Source organism: Mastacembelus armatus, chromosome 9 (genome assembly GCF_900324485.2).
Source record: "Mastacembelus armatus chromosome 9, fMasArm1.2, whole genome shotgun sequence".
Taxonomy (NCBI): Eukaryota; Metazoa; Chordata; class Actinopteri; order Synbranchiformes; family Mastacembelidae; genus Mastacembelus; species Mastacembelus armatus.
The window spans coordinates 25,722,436-25,737,847 of NC_046641.1; the positions used below are offsets into that span (position 1 = coordinate 25,722,436).

A 15,412-nucleotide genomic window follows, 5' to 3' on the forward strand; every position below is an offset into this window, starting at 1 on the left:
CATCCCACCGGGAGGATACACTGGAAGGACTATGTCTCTCGGCTGGCCTGGGAACGCCTCGGTGTCCCCCCGCAAGACCTGGAGGAAGTGTTCAGGGAGAGGGAAGTCTGGGTATCCCTGCTTAGGCTACTGCCCCCACGACCCGGCCCGGATAAGCGGAAGATGGATGGATGGATATTAATATTTCCATTAAGTTGAAATCTCTACATTAATGCAAACATTTTGGGGTTTGGATCCTCCAGTACTTGGACCTGGGTAAAATTCTGAATCATGAGTAAGAACCAAATTACCAAAAAAACTTTCTCTTCTGCAGATGACTACAGAGGTTAGCATATTCCACTCAATAAAACTGATCAACAGCACCGATCAGAGTTTAAACAACTTTGTCTTAGCAGAAAAGACATAAAACATCTGGTTTCACAAACATCAGCCTGCTTATCAAAACATCAGGACCTTCAAAATAAATGTCTCAAGGTTAATCCACAAAGAAATCTTAATTTCACTCTGAAAGACAGGAAGTCCCTTTTGTGACAGGTGCCTGAAATCAGGCAATCACAGAGAAGAGGGGGTGGGATCTATTTCATCTGATTTTATGAAAGGCTTTCTTAAGAAGCTGCTCTCTACAGCCACCCTTGTCCTGATTGGCTGGAGGTCAGCTGACTGTTATCCACCTCCATGTACTCTTCATCCTGGGAGGTGAAGAGCTCAGACAGCAGGTACCAGTTCTTCTGCTTCTGCACCTCCTGCTGCTCCTCCTCTCTGCTCATCTTCCTCAGTTTTTCCTTCAGGGCTGGGGCCACCTTGTGCTGCATGAAGTCGATGATCTCTGAGGAGGCGAAGACACAGTGTTCACTTCTGTAAATATTGTGTTTTCCATCATCAAATTTGCTGAAGCTACTGCCATAGTGGGGCTAATATTGACTGATCAACTTCTATTGGTCAGAGCCTCCTGACTTCTGGCAGTGGGTGGTGAAGGTGGCGCAGCGTGTCATCGGCACTACTCCCTCTCAGGGAGATCTGCTCTGGCCAGCTTCATAAGAAAGCCAGCTGCGTTTTAAAAAACTTAAGTTGTATATGCTGTGTTTTTATTTTTGATCTTCAGCTTTTTGTTAATCTATGTCTATTGTGTGTTTACTGCTGCTAAGACAGCATTTTCTAAAACAACCACCATAAAAAACTGTTTTATCTGGGAAACTAAAAAAAAGTTTACATGCAGTCTTCCCCAAATGCAAATGCATCAGAGAGAGAATACCACCTCAAAACCAGCACAAAGACAATAAAATCCACATCTTTACACATCAGTACCTGGCTCATGTTAGGTGTCATACTGCTGCCACAGTTATACTTAAATCCTTGCACTTCTATTTGCATGTATAAAAATATTCATTAAGAACTTTGTCGATATCACTTCTAATTTCTAGTCTTTTCTATTTTGCTTTGTTTAACTCCTATCCTGTTTTGTCAGAGTTTGTACATACACAGAGCTTAGTGAACCAGAGTCAAATTGTTTGTGTGCCAATAAAGCTGCTTCTGATTCTGTTGATTAGAGACTGAAATTTCTTCAGATGTGAAAAGACATTACATAGTGAAACTGTAATAAACTAGTTGAGCTCAGACTGCCCTGGATTTACCTCTATTATTTATCAGTGAACTAATCAATAACAATGGATAAGGACAGCAGCCAAGCAGATCAGATAATCAGGAAGCATGGACGTATTTTACACTGCCGATGGTGAAATGACCAGAAAAATACAACAATAAGTAACAAACCAACAAGAGCTTGACTTTCTGCATGGCCAAAGTGTCCCTGCTGTTTAGATACTGGTTCAGCTGCTTGACCTGTTGCTGCCCTTAATACTGAACTAAATAAAGAATTTGGGAACATTAGTCTGTGCTGTGGCTATAATGTTAGCGTTCCTATCACTCAGCCATCGAAACCTTCCTCATGAAGTACTGCAGTACTGGTTACACAAAGATGAGGTATACTGAAGTATACTGACCTCCATACGATAAACTGGTCCAGTTGGGAACTCTGGAAACCTTCAGTCTGTGAAAAGTCTTCTGTACACATACAGAGGTCACTTGACTGCAACACAAATAGTATTACTCTTAGTACTACAGTACATAAGTACTATTACTGCTACACATCAGTGCACAGCAATGCAAACATTGAGACATCACATCACTAAAGGGGCGAAAATAAACAGTAACAGATAAAACACCTGGTCACCACCTGAGTGATCAACCTGTTTAACCTTTGACCTCACCCGGCAGTCTCGGCGACCTCATCCCAGTCGATGTCTGCTGGATCGTCCACGCGCATGTTGTACAACCTGGAACATACACATTGACAGTGGTGGTACTGTACAGGTGTGTGTGTGTGTGCGTGTGTGTGCGTGTGTGTGCGTGTGTGTGCGTGCATACGTGTTGATCAGGTCCACTTTGGCCTTCAGGCCTTCTGGTCCACGGCTGAATGAGCTGAAAGCTGAGGACAGCCTGATCTTCAGGATGGAGAACCTGAAACAGAGCCCGGGACTGTTTGTTACTGGGTTTCCAGAGTTTATCCGAAGGCCTCAGTTTTCACCCGGAGGTCCGGACCTGGCCCACAAGCTAATATTTGTCCACTACTGTGATAAAGTTCCGTGGTGTGATATCAGAACTGACAATCAGGTAAAATGTTTCTGAAGCATCCACTCATATCGTGTCTGTACCAATACAAGTACAATACCAGAACCATACAGAAACAGTACAGTATCAGAACCAGAAACAGCAAATGTACAGACCACTTGAGGCGACACTGGATCCAGGATCGGGTCCCAACCTGTTGACTGATCTCCTTCCAGGGGAGGTTGTTACACAGTTGTTCTCTGCTTAGACCAGGACCTGCAGGGTTTTGCTGTATCAGGATCTCCAGGTGAGCCTTCAGAGCCTGCTTCAACCTGGACTCTTCATCTGTACTCCATGGCCCATGACCTTCAGCTGGATGGAGAGATACAGGGAGACACAGGATCTGTTCTTACAAATTCTGGTCCTGTAGCAGTAATTTCTGGTTTGAACACATTTATCTATGAAAGTGAAACCCTAACCCTGGGTGACGACAGAACTAAACTGAGGCCAAAACTGACTCACTTCACTCCCTCTAAAGGCTTAAAGGCAGAACAAGTGTCAGAACCTCTTTTGAACCTTTGGGATTTTGAAATGTGTCAAAGACAAAATGCAGTTTCTGATTCTGTGTAACATCAATAAAAAATTACTTTCACCTCTGTCACAAAGGACTGGGTGTCTGAAAACTGTGGTACACCCTAATACCATGTGCCTGTAGTTAAAGCAACACTACATAACTTTTGCTCACAATTTCTTGTTCAGAAGTTCAATTGTCGGTTCGCAGTGTCGTAAATTCAGTCGCTGTATAAACTTCCCGGTGGGCAGCGCAATACTCACAAATTTGTTGACTAAGTTGATGGAACCGGCAAATCCAGAACATAAGCCCATCCGATACTGATTCGTGTTCGGGCTCGTGTCCAATCACTCTCTCTCTTTCTTTTCTTCACTTCTTACGAAAAAAACCCTCTTTGGTTTTATGAATTCCGTGTTTCATCTCACAGTTAGCTGCTGGCTAACTTCACCGAGGCTACGAGTAAAACCTGTGGAGTATGCCGTAAACCAGGTCGCACTCTGGCTGCAGAGTGACCTGAGGCTGAGTGACCCTAACCCGAACACGAAAATTGCTTACTGCCTCCGATGGGAGGCCGCTCAGACTGCAGAGGCGGTAGAATTTGTTTTACCACTGCAATCATTTTAGAGATGTTATTTTAAGGTCAAAAAACTACATAGTGTTACTTTAACACACCCATCCACCAATCAGAGTGTGAATGTAGGCGGTTGGCGGGCTGATCTTTGTTTGCTGTTTACTGGATTGTTCATTTCTGGTAGAACTTGAGTGAAGCCCAAGGTCAAAGGTCAAAGCTTTTACCAATGCTGGCAAAACGTTTCTCTAAGGCAAAGACGCTGCGATCCATTTTCTTAGCGATCGTTTTCCAGTCGTTCCCATGGAGGGTCTGTAGCTTTTTCAGAGATTTCAACTCCTCTGCTGAGAACCTGAAAGAAGACACCCACGTTACACACACACACACACACACTGTAGGTCGAACAGGCCGAACATAATCACACTGCTTCTCTGAAACCAAACCTCCAACCTTCCCATGTGGTTCTTCTTATCAAATATCTTCTTGGCTCTGGTGTAAACCTGATGGCACGTCCGAGGAATCCCCTCAGCTGAAACACAGACAGGTAGAGAGAGAGAGACAGACATGTAGAGAGAGAGAGAGAGAGAGACAGGTGGAGAGAGACAAACAGACAGGTTTATAGAGAGAGAGAGAGAGAGAGAGAGAGAGAGGGAGAGACAGACAGACAGACAGGTAGAGAGAGAGAGAGACAGGTGGGGGTTGAAACTCTGACACTGACAATATGACATTTACAACTTTCTCAGCCAACAAGCAGCTCCACCTGCAGCAGGGCCTCAGGTGGAGCGTCACGCTGATGATGGCGATGCGTTTACGTACCGATCCTCTCCAGAAAGTGATGATGTATTTTCAGCTTCTTAATTTCTGCTTCCTGCTCTTTGTACCTGTGAGGAAACAGAAGCTGATCGGCCGAGCTGATGCCCGTCAGAGCCAGGAAGTTTGCGACATTCTCTCGGATTTGCTGATTCTCCTGTCGAGTGCACCGTCCCCGGCGCAGAGACACTCCTAGAAAAAGAGGTGTTTCAAGTATAAGTACCTTATTGTAGGAAGTTCCCTACAAACCATTTAATATCTTTTACATATCTTTTCAGCACTAACGGCTCATCACCTGCTGAGACATAACCTGTCTTCAATCTACCAGGCTGCTCTTTCATCTGTTCCCAGGAAATTAAGGAACAAATCAAATCGACCTAAAAACTCCAGCTGCCACGACTCAACCTCTGGATCACTTCACCTGGACGACTGAGACTCTCCACAGACATGACCCTGATGATGACATGCTTATAGTCTGTGTAATCATGTTACCAGGATTTTATTCTCCCTGCTTGTTTTACATCTTAAGGATGTCTATTCTCTCTGATTGCTGATTCTCCTGTCAAGTGCACCGACCTCGATGCAGAGACACACCTGGAAAAACAGGTGTGTTTCAAGTATAATTACCTTACTGTGGGAAGTTTTTGCAGTACTAGTACCTTGGTGTTGAAAGTGTTTGCAGTACTAGTACCTTGTTGTTGAAAGTGTTTGCAGTACAAGTACCTTGTTGTTGGAAGTGTTTGAAGCGCTGCAGATCATATCTCAGTAGTTTTCGGATTTGATCGGCTGATTTCTTTTTGATGTCTGGAACAAATTCCTGGAGCTCCTCCACCAACACCCAGTCCAACCTGGCAACACACGACACTTTCTTTAGTAACCCTGAGGGGAAAGGACAGAGCTCGGCGTCCTGCCGCTGCTCCGCCGTGTCCCGTGGGCCCTGCAGCAGCAACAAGCAGCTCAGCTTCAGCACAGACCGACTGAGCTGACACTGACTGAATGAGTGAATGAGGACTGAGGACAGGGGTCATGAGAAAACCCTTTGTGGTTTAGAGCTCACTGCTCTTGACACAAAACAACTGTTATTGATGTGATTAGAAGACTTAATTAATTCTTAATTATGAAGTTTGTCACATAAAACAGCTGAAATTTGTTTTGTTAGTGCAAAGTGAAATAAGAATTGACATCTTCACTCCAGCAGTCGGTGCGATAAGTAGAGATTGTAAAACAGTTCCGATTTGTGGATGACACAACCACCATCCTTGATACCAGCTACAGAAATCTGTTCATACACAACAGTCCTGGACCAGACTCAGCCCCCCAGGAACCCCAGGGCCCAGTCTCCGTGTCCCGCTAACAGCAGGGAGGAAGGCCAAGTCACATCTGCTTCTTCCCTGGCACACATGCCTTTGTTTCTTTCTTATAAACTTCATATTGCACAGAAAACAAAGGAAGCTCAGCATTTTATCTCCAAATGTCTGATGTTATTTCGGGTTTCTTTTTTCTTTAAAATAAGAAGAAATAAATCAAAGAAGAACTCACTGTTCGTCTTTCGCTTCTCCTCTTCCTGTCATCTTCTCCTCCTCTGTTTTCTCCTTTTCTACAGTTTTTCCTTCCTGAGACATGTCCTCCACCACACTGTCTCTCTTCTTTCTCTTCTTCTTCTTCGTTTCAATTGTGCCAGCGGTGTCAGTTTCCACAGAAACCAAAGTGTGTGTTTGCATGTCGTTGTGGTCTGTTGTTACCATGACAACACTATCCTCACTCGACTCTTTATGTTTCTTCTTCTTTTTCTTTTGTGTGTCACCGGTTTCTATGGCAACCCTCTCCACCTCCTCCTTTGCTCCTCCGTCCTCCTGCTGTTCCTTCTTCCTTTTCTTCTTTTTCTCATTATGAGCATTTGTCTGTCCATTGTCAGGAGAAGTAAAAAGAGGAAGACTGAACTCCTCCTCCTCCTCCTGCCTCCTCTTCTTCTTTTTCTTCTTCTTTTTCTCCTCCGTTTTCTCAGGTGTGCCGATATCAACAGGAACAGGAGATTCCTCCAGGCTCTCTGACCTCCTCTTCTTCTGCGATGAGATGGTGAGGGAGTCTGCAGCAGGATTCATGCTGTGTGTGTGTGTGGTGGTAGGTGGGGGGCTGGGGTGATGGCAGGAGATGATCAGTTTGTTATTGAAGCTGAAACAGAAAACCATGTTCAGTCAGATCTGATGGCATTGGTCAAACTAAAGTAAACACACCTGGAAGCAGCTCCCTAAATAAATAAAATCTTCAAAAATTATGGTTTGAGCTGAAACTTTACTCACTTTCGATTATTCTTCCGATAGTGAGCATCTTTATTTATTGCCACTGTGACACACACCATTTTAAACAATCTGTGTTTCAGACCTGCTTCACAGACTCTCCTGGTTCGCCCTATTACTTCCTGTTTTCATCCACATCCCTGATCGACAGGGCTCCAACGAATCCTGATCAGGACTCAAACCTGAGTCTGAGTTCCTGTCAGATGTTCAATTCAGTCGGGGCTTTTCACAGAAACTTTGTTTTGGACCAGACTCTGGACACAGAGACCGGTTTAGTTGCAGTTAGTAAACTTATTAGTTTAAACCGACTCACCGTGTCACGCCGTTTCTTTCTGCATGCGGAGCGGAAAGTGGCACGCTGCGTGTTTATTTCCTGTCTGTCAACAGCGCATGCGCAAGCCACCTCAAAGAGTGGACGAGAGAAGGTCGCACTCCGACTGAGTTTCATGGTCCCGTTTACATTGACCCACCCGTGTCCCCCATCTGTCTGCTCCACCGCTGTCCTTCAGTGCAGGACAACAATCCAACTTTGGTTAAACCTGTTTCCTTGACTAAGATGAAAGCTTTTAGTCACAAAACGATTAGAAAACGTGGCCTGTGCATGTTACTGCACTGCCCTTTTCACAGGGATTAACTCGTCTGCAGCTGGTTCAGAACCAGGGGGGAGATTCTTGACTGGGCTCATCCAGTTCTAACATCTCTTCTCTGGCTCCCAGTACATCACAGGACTGATTGGCGCCAGGCCTGATGTCAGTCATGGCCTACAGGTCCCTGCATCAGCATCCTGGGCTTTTCCTGTGGTGGCCCCACAAGAACCCGGCTCTGTCGACACTGTTTTCTCTGGCTTCACTCTGACACTATGTTTGTATGTTTTTTACTGGGTTAGGGTTACAAATAAAAAAATAAATCATGATTAATTGATCGACAATTCTACTTCAGAAGTATTATCAGCAAAATACAACTACAATTAAAAGTACTCAATCTGAAGAATAGCTAGAACTGAATTTGTTAAATTAATGGATCTAAGATCAAACCTTGTGCTGCAGGCTTTTGTCTTATAAAAAAGTAAAAAATATTAGTTTCACTAATGTGTGTTTACTTTCAAAAGTAGTTAAAAATATTTCTTCATATTTATGGCAGTGATGACGTGTATCAGGACATTTGCTGGTAAAGACGAGTGGAAACCTGCAACTATTTACTTAGCAAATGATGACGTAAAATCCAGGTGTGTCTTTTTGGTTTTCACTTCTCTCACATAGGTCAGGATTTCATGGCTACTTTTACCTTTTTTATAACATACTTTTTCCTGTGTGTACTTAAATCCCTCTGATCATATTTGGCACTGACATATCTTCTTGTACCTGAGTCCTTAGTTTTCTTTTCCTATAAAATGTGAAATCTATGTTTATATATATTAGGGCTGACAGCCCTAATATATATAAACATACATACATACATAATATAATATAATAATATAATATGATTTTTACACATTGCACTGACTCTCCCTAAAGAAAAGACAATATAGTCACAATCCATTTAGGATTTGTAGATTTAGTCATGACCATAAAAAAAACACAAGATCTTTATTTAAAGTTTGTGTTCAGAAAACTTTTCATATGTTTGACGTTCAGAGAAAACCCACATTATTCTAAAAAAACAGTTTTAGTTATTAAAACCTTGTCTCTGGATAAAAACAAAATAAAAACTGTTTGTTATGAAATCAGTGACATTAAAATTACGATTTCTCCTCATATTCGAGCCCTGTCAGCTCCACCACAGGACAGAAGCAGAGAGAACAGAGGACCATGTTCTGGACTGGACTGGGTCTTCGTTGCCATGGACTGCTTCTGTTGGATCTTATCAGGTTCTCAGTTTTCAGTTTTAAAGTCCAGACTTCAGTAAAGTGTGAGCTGCAGGATTCATAGTTTCTACAGAGTTTCTCAACATGAGGTCCAAGAGCCTGAGGGGCCCCTCCTGATAGAAGACAATTTTTAATCAAAGATCAATATTTGGTCTGATTTTATCTGATTGGTCTTTCTTTGCATTTCTTTTACATTTAAGCGTCAAAGGAATCACAGGAGCAGGTCCAGCACTACCTGAATGGGTTAAAGTTGGAATGTATAGTGCTGTGCTCACCTGTTGCCAGGTGCCACATTCAGGGTCAGAAAAATCACCTGTAAACTGAAAGTCGGAACAGTTGGAACAGACATCAGTGGAAACAAGTAGTGAATTTATGTTGCAGGTGGTTACTTTTAGGTGTCGACAGCCTGACTCAGACCTGAACACTCGGACTACCTGTGACTCATGACCTGTCAGCTGTAGGTGACCTGTGGAGACTTACTGTAAAAGTGTAAACTCTGCTTTTTCAAACAACTTAATTTCCTTCCTCATAAAACATTCCTTTACATCCATGTTTACTTGCTGCCACTCTTCTTCTGCCCCTATTGTTCCATTGCTGCACTTCCTGTTGTATTTCAGATGCCACCACAGCTGTGGGCAGAAAGTTGCCCACTTGCTCATCCACATGAGATACAAACCAAATATGGACCCACTCATAAAAACACCACACTATAAAATTACAAGAAGCCAGACACTCTACTGCAACTTTTAACTCCTGGATCAGGAGATTCCAGCAGCGTGTTCCAGTTGGACCCTCAATTTGGATTCTGGTTCCAGTCTGAATCCTGCAGCTGGACTGACTCACCAAACACATCCAAATTATCCTGATCCTTACACTTTCTCTGCAGACCCTATCCCCGTGGGGCTCAGACTCCTCACCAGTAATGATGATGAGGGTGGTGGGGGGAGGTGGCAGGTGTATCATCATCCTCATCCTCATCCTCATCCTCAGTGTGTGTTGTGAGCAGTGTGGCTCTCTGCTCATTCATCCTTCTGGACTGAACTCTCTGGATCAAACTGAAGAAATCCTCCTGGCCTTCAGGAACTGATCCCATCACATCCTCCAGATCAGGAAGAGAGCACCTCTGGTCCTCCATCCTGTCTGACTGCAGAGAGACAGGCAGAGAGTCAGGCAGATGACAAGAAAGACGGGACAAACAGATCACCTTCCAAATCCTGTTATGCCAACACTGGCATAACCCTAACCCTGTCCGTCTTGCCACAGACCCTGAATCTCTGTGGACACTTTGTCATTCCTCCCCTGTCCACCAGTTGTCACCATTTGCCAGTTACAGGAACTGCTCTTCCCTGTGCATCTGTACTTCTTCTGCATCCTTAATTTGTTGTTTATTGTTGCCGTTCTTTTCTCTCTCCTCTATCCACTCACCCCAACCCGTCGAGGCAGATGGCCGCCCAAACTGAGCCTGGTTCTGCTGGAGGTTTTTTCTTCCGTTAAAGGGAGTTTTTCCTCTCCACTGTCACCAAGTGACAGTGTAAAGGGCCTGGAGATATTATTTTGATTTAGTGGTATACAAATAAAATAGGATAGAATTCAACTGAATTAAACCCTAAACCAGTGGAACCATTATGTACACTTTGCCCCCAACCTCTGCCAGACCACTGAAGGTCCCAAACTATTCTTGTGTCCTGAAGTCCCAGTATGAAGCTTTTTTGCTCATCACTTTGTTCTTCCATGTTCTTTTACCCTGAACCTTGGACCCTGTTCTTGGCAGATCATTACATTTCATCCCTAAAACCACACATTATTACGGGGCACTGGTACCTGGTAGTGTAAGAGCATGTAATAGAAGTCTAGACTGGGAAGGGAGGGTTGGTCGGGGCTGCAGGCCCCACACAGAGCAGCTGGTCCTGGGTCCGGCAGCAGACTGAGGCTGGCCCTCTGGTCGTTCAGTCTCTGACCCTGAGATTCCAGGATCAGGTCCAACAAGGCCTCAGGCTCCTCATACTGGCTGTTCCTGCCCTACAACATCAACAACAGGGAGTCATGAATTACTCAACCATTAAGAGTGTTGGACTGTTCAGTGTCGATGAAACTGTTATGCTTCAATCATTAAAAACATTAACTTTCCTTTGATAACTAGTCGCAGCTACACAAAGCATCTGGACATACACACAAATGAGAGAAGTTGACCCTGGTGACGTGTTTCCTGGGTAAGCAAATTGACTTCCTGTTGCTTGTGTGTTTCTGTACAGCTCATTTACAGATTAGCTCTAGACAAACACACCTAAAAACTAACTAAATAACTAATTAATTAACTAGATTCTCTGTACAACTCATAAAGCGTCACATATTCCTGTACTAGTCAAGTTTTGTCTTTTTGGTCCAGCACTTCTTGCTTGGCGCTTGTTAACCTACCAGTTAGCTCAGCTTGCTGCTAGCATGGCCTCTCCCTGTCTCTCCTGCTTGGTGCCACATGTTTAGTTATTCATCTGCCTCGTTAGTCACAATGAGACCTAGAACAAGTGGAAGCTTCTGGCAGCTTTGGAGGCAACGATCACTAAACTGGAAGCAGTGGAACTAGTAACTTTCTACTTTTTTTCTACTTTGCAGAAAAACTAGTCCATGCATTTGTTACCTCAAGGCTAGATTACTGTAACTCATTACTATCTGGATGTCCCAGTATCTCCATAAAAAGCCTCCAGTTAGTCCAGAATGCTGCAGTCAGAGTCCTGACAGGAACTAGCAAGAGAGATCATATTTCCCCTATATTAGCTTCTCTTCATTGGCTCCCTGTAAAATCCAGAATAGAATTTAAAATCCTTATCCTCACATACAAATCCCTTCATAATCAAGCTCCTTCATCCCTTAAAGACCTCATAGTACCATATTATCCCAATAGACCACTTCGCTCTCAGAGTGCAGGTCTACTTGTGGTTCCCAGAGTTTCCAAAAGCAGACTGGGAGGCAGAGCCTTTAGCTATCAAGCTCCTTTCCTGTGGAACCAGCTCCCAGCCTGGGTTCAGGAGGCAGACACTCTCTGTACTTTTAAGGCTAGACTTAAAACCTTCCTCTCTGACAAAGCGTATAGTTAGGGCTGGTCCAGGGTCACCTTCATTATGCTGCTATATTCCCAGATTGTCTGAGGACTCTCCATCATGGACTTAGCTCCTTTATCTTCCTCTTCTGTCTGTTATCTCCTCTACTGAAACCAAAACCACTTTCTAGAACCTGATCAAACATTTCAACCAGTTTGCTTTGATTATGGATCAATTGGGGCAGTACCTTGATCCTGGAAACTGTTCTGGTCCTGGAGCTCACAGCAGAACCAAGGCTCTGCCCCCAGGGTCTGCTGGAGCAGGAGCTGCCTTCAGAACTCACAAGAGTCTTGTGGTTCCACAGGGTTGAGGTGGAGGCTGGAGTCTTGCCGCTGGTTGCGGAATCCTGTGTGGGAACCGGAATGATGATAGTAGGACTGTGGTGTTCCGGGCCTGGATTCAGACTGCCATTTTGGTGAGTGGCTGGGGAAGTTTTGGGTATCGGTCTCCTAATGCTCCCATTCTGGTGACAAGGTGAAGACAAGGAGGGAGGAGATGAACCAGACAACTTTTCATCAGCCATGATGGAGCTGAGATGTGGGTTGAGCAATGTTTGGCGAAGTCATCAGCAAGAGGGGTTACACCTGGACACAGGGTAGAGCAAGCAGTGAAACATAGCACCAACTACAGACCAGCTTTGTTTTTTTCTCAGTACTTGCAGACATTTGTTGTGGAAGTCTTGACATGTCCTGCCTGACAACAGGGTGAAATTAAAAATGGCCCCTACAGGTGAAGCAGAAATTGATTTTTTTCCCCCTACACAACTTTCTGTAACAGCTATTGCATTACAACTGAACAAGAAGCTTCACAGTTTATTGAGTTAATTTATAGCACATATATACAAAAATAAAGTCATACAAAAAAAATGTAAAAGTGAAAATATTCAAAACAAGTCATTTGTTATTAATATTGTTAACTCCTTTTGATCTTACAGTTTTCTTAAAACTAAATAATTCCTTTACATATTCTAAAAAGTAGTCTAAATTACATAACATCTATGAATACATTGGCCAGAATAATTAAACAGTTGTGAATTTCCTCTTTTTTATCTTCATTAAAAAATGGCATAATTACTGAATACAGATCAGACGCTTAAGTGCAATGAATGAAAATAAACGGCAAAGACATCTGAAATGTAAATGTATTCAGTATGTTGCTAGCAAACGTAATCAAAGACAAGTTACGTTTCATAGAAAAACCTAAACAAGAATGCAGTTCAGTGATATAGGAACAGAATTTTTAGGAGACAGGGATGGAGTCCTTCACCCTAAAATCCTGTGTTGTCATGGTGAACTGTATGTCGACCCATGACATGAAGACACAGCTCCTTCCTGTTTCCAACAACTAACAGGGAGGAGGGAACAAAATAGTGTTTCAGAACCTGTTAATGCTGCTCACAGTCAAAGAAACGAACAAATTAAAAATATAACCAAATAAATTAAGAAAAATGTAAAGTTGAGTTTCTAAACACACACTGGACAGAAAACAGCCTAATTTCAGTTGGTCCAGAGGACTGTTTCTGTTCATTCAGCCTCAACAGAAGTAGGTCAGCAACACAAAAGCTCAGTTGAATCAATTTACAACACAAAAGACACAGAAACACACATGAATGCACCAGTGAGGACTCACTGCCTCCAATCAGCACAACACAACTGTAGAACAACCTAACTAAACTGTCAGTCAGAGGAAACTACAGACTGTCAGAGGGAATTATAGACCATCAGAGGAAACTACAGACTTTCCAAGACAACTATAGACTGTCAGAGGGAAGTACAGACCATCAGAGGAAACTACAGACTGTCAGAGGGAATTACAGACCATCAGGTGAAACTACCGATCATTGGAGGACATTACAGACTACCAGAGGAAACTACAGACTGTCAAAGGAAATGACACATCGTCAGAGGAAACTACAGATCATTAGAGAAAACTACAGATCAGAGGAAATTACAGACCATAAAAGGAAATTACAGACCATCAAAGGAAACTACAACCTGTCAGAGAAACTTACAGCCCATCAGAGGAAACTACAGACTCTCAGAGGAAATTACAGACCATCAGAAAAAACTACAGATCAGAGGGAATTACAGACCACCAGAGGAAACTAGACTGTCAGAGAAAATTACAGACCATCAAAGGAAACTACAGACTGTCAAATTTCAGTTCAATTTCAGTTGTTAAATTTCCAGGTTTTGAATAAAAATCTAATCATCAGACACAGTTTGAGTAAAGTTACTTCACCTGAGAGTCACAAGTTTCTGCTCATTCCCTTCCTCTCTGCCCATCAGGCTGCTCTTTCTTTCTGTCGAGCTTTTTCTCCACCGACACACACACACACACACACACACACACACACACACACACACACACCCTCACACACACACACACACACACACACACACACACACACACACACACACACACACACAGACAAACAAAGACACACATACACAATGAAAGAGAAAGGGGACCCCCACCACCCCACCCGAACTGAATCATGGTTTCTATAGTGATGACAGAGCAGCTCCAAATTTCTGTTCTAGCATGCACACATGCACGCGCACACACACAAACATTCCTGTGTTGTTGTTGTTCTGTGGAACTCATAAATACACGCACTGTTATGTGTGTGCATCTGTGTGTGTGTGTGTGGGGGGGGGCATTGTAAGGTAACTACAGCGATTCCTTTGGTATGTGCTTCAGAGTCCATCCCCACGGTAATGGTCTTGTGTAGCCCTATAAATCACAAACTTATTAGTCTCATATCTGTAAAAACAAGAGAGCTGCCACCTGGCCAAGGGTATAATTCAATTGCAATAGTTGGTTTCAACCAGTAGAGCGCAGTACCTGTGCATATTCATAACACAATACGTAGAATTCAGATAGTTTGCACTAAAAGATTTGTACCTGAATCAGTCAACACCTGCACATGTTTCGGCTGTGGTCTGTGGGTTAGTTTGTCAATGACAAAGTACAGCAGCTTCTTCCCATACTCTCCTCTGCTCCAACTGGGAAGGCTTGCTGCTGTAATGGGAAATCTATTTTATGGACTTTATAGAAATGTTCTTAGCACAAATCATTGTTATTGTACCTATTTGTTCTTGTTTTGTATTTCTGTCTAGAACGCCTCGACTCACTTCAGCAGTCTGTCCCCTGTCAGGGACAACAACAACAATAAAATACCTGTAAGACATTTAAGTCCCAGTTCATTTCAGATTCTCCATAGAATATTGAATTTTCTCCAAATTTCCGCAAATCTCCATGTTGCTGCTTGCCACCAGCTCTCGGAGAATCGTGCAGCTCCTACACATGGATCCTATCGTATAAAAGCAGTCTTGAGTCTTGACCAGTGCCTGCTGACACAGGTACACTCACTTAGACTGGTACACAAAGCAAAGTTAATGTGTGCAAACGTGCCAACTTCAAGCATTTAACAGGAGACTTCACCTGTTGACCAACCACAGCCCAGCGTGACAGAATGTTTGTACAGGTGGATGCAGATGCTGATGTTGTAGCTTCATCAGTCTAAGTCTGTTAAAGTCACTGATGTCTATTGATCAATACAATATAATACAGATCGATGATCTATCTGTGTGTCTC

At 43.3% G+C, this 15,412-nt stretch overlaps 2 protein-coding genes across 3 annotated transcripts; both read right to left on the minus strand.

The window, feature by feature from the left end:
• Nucleotides 1–366: 366 nt before the first annotated feature.
• Nucleotides 367–7,236, minus strand: LOC113139380 (transcription termination factor 1). Of its 2 annotated transcripts, none has more exons than XM_026322551.1 (11): nt 7,167–7,236; nt 6,096–6,728; nt 5,280–5,404; nt 4,563–4,748; nt 4,197–4,275; nt 3,974–4,098; nt 2,784–2,979; nt 2,425–2,517; nt 2,268–2,333; nt 2,001–2,086; nt 367–826 (listed from the first exon to the last, which is right to left on the minus strand). In XM_026322551.1, exons 2-11 carry the CDS (start codon nt 6,656–6,658, stop codon nt 621–623), a joined length of 1,725 nt encoding a protein of 574 aa, XP_026178336.1. In that variant the 5' UTR covers nt 6,659–6,728; nt 7,167–7,236; the 3' UTR covers nt 367–620. The 2 variants fall into 2 exon arrangements, with proteins under 2 accessions (XP_026178336.1, XP_026178335.1); XM_026322550.1 differs by lacking the exon at nt 7,167–7,236 and adding an exon at nt 6,857–7,157.
• Nucleotides 7,237–9,630: 2,394 nt separating this feature from the next.
• Nucleotides 9,631–14,092, minus strand: LOC113138621 (G-protein-signaling modulator 1-like). Its single transcript, XM_026321189.1, has 4 exons — nt 14,054–14,092; nt 12,000–12,396; nt 10,539–10,736; nt 9,631–9,861 (listed from the first exon to the last, which is right to left on the minus strand). Exons 2-4 carry the CDS (start codon nt 12,333–12,335, stop codon nt 9,631–9,633), a joined length of 765 nt encoding a protein of 254 aa, XP_026176974.1. The 5' UTR covers nt 12,336–12,396; nt 14,054–14,092.
• Nucleotides 14,093–15,412: the final 1,320 nt, after the last annotated feature.

Excerpts from the sequence above, each read along its gene's own strand:
- LOC113139380 (XM_026322550.1), bottom strand. The coding sequence starts at position 6,915 with ATGGTGTGTGTCACAGTGGCAATAAATAAAGATGCTCACTATCGGAAG. Across the intron at positions 6,729-6,856 it reads TATCGGAAGAATAATCGAAA|CTTCAATAACAAACTGATCA; the intron begins GTGAGTAAAGTT and ends TTTCTGTTTCAG. Across the intron at positions 2,980-3,973 it reads GAAACGTTTTGCCAGCATTG|CTGAAGGTCATGGGCCATGG; the intron begins GTAAAAGCTTTG and ends CTCTCCATCCAG.
- LOC113138621 (XM_026321189.1), bottom strand. The coding sequence starts at position 12,335 with ATGGCTGATGAAAAGTTGTCTGGTTCATCTCCTCCCTCCTTGTCTTCA. Across the intron at positions 10,737-11,999 it reads GAACAGTTTCCAGGATCAAG|GGCAGGAACAGCCAGTATGA; the intron begins GTACTGCCCCAA and ends TTGATGTTGTAG. Across the intron at positions 9,862-10,538 it reads ACATGCTCTTACACTACCAG|TCAGACAGGATGGAGGACCA; the intron begins GTACCAGTGCCC and ends GTCTCTCTGCAG.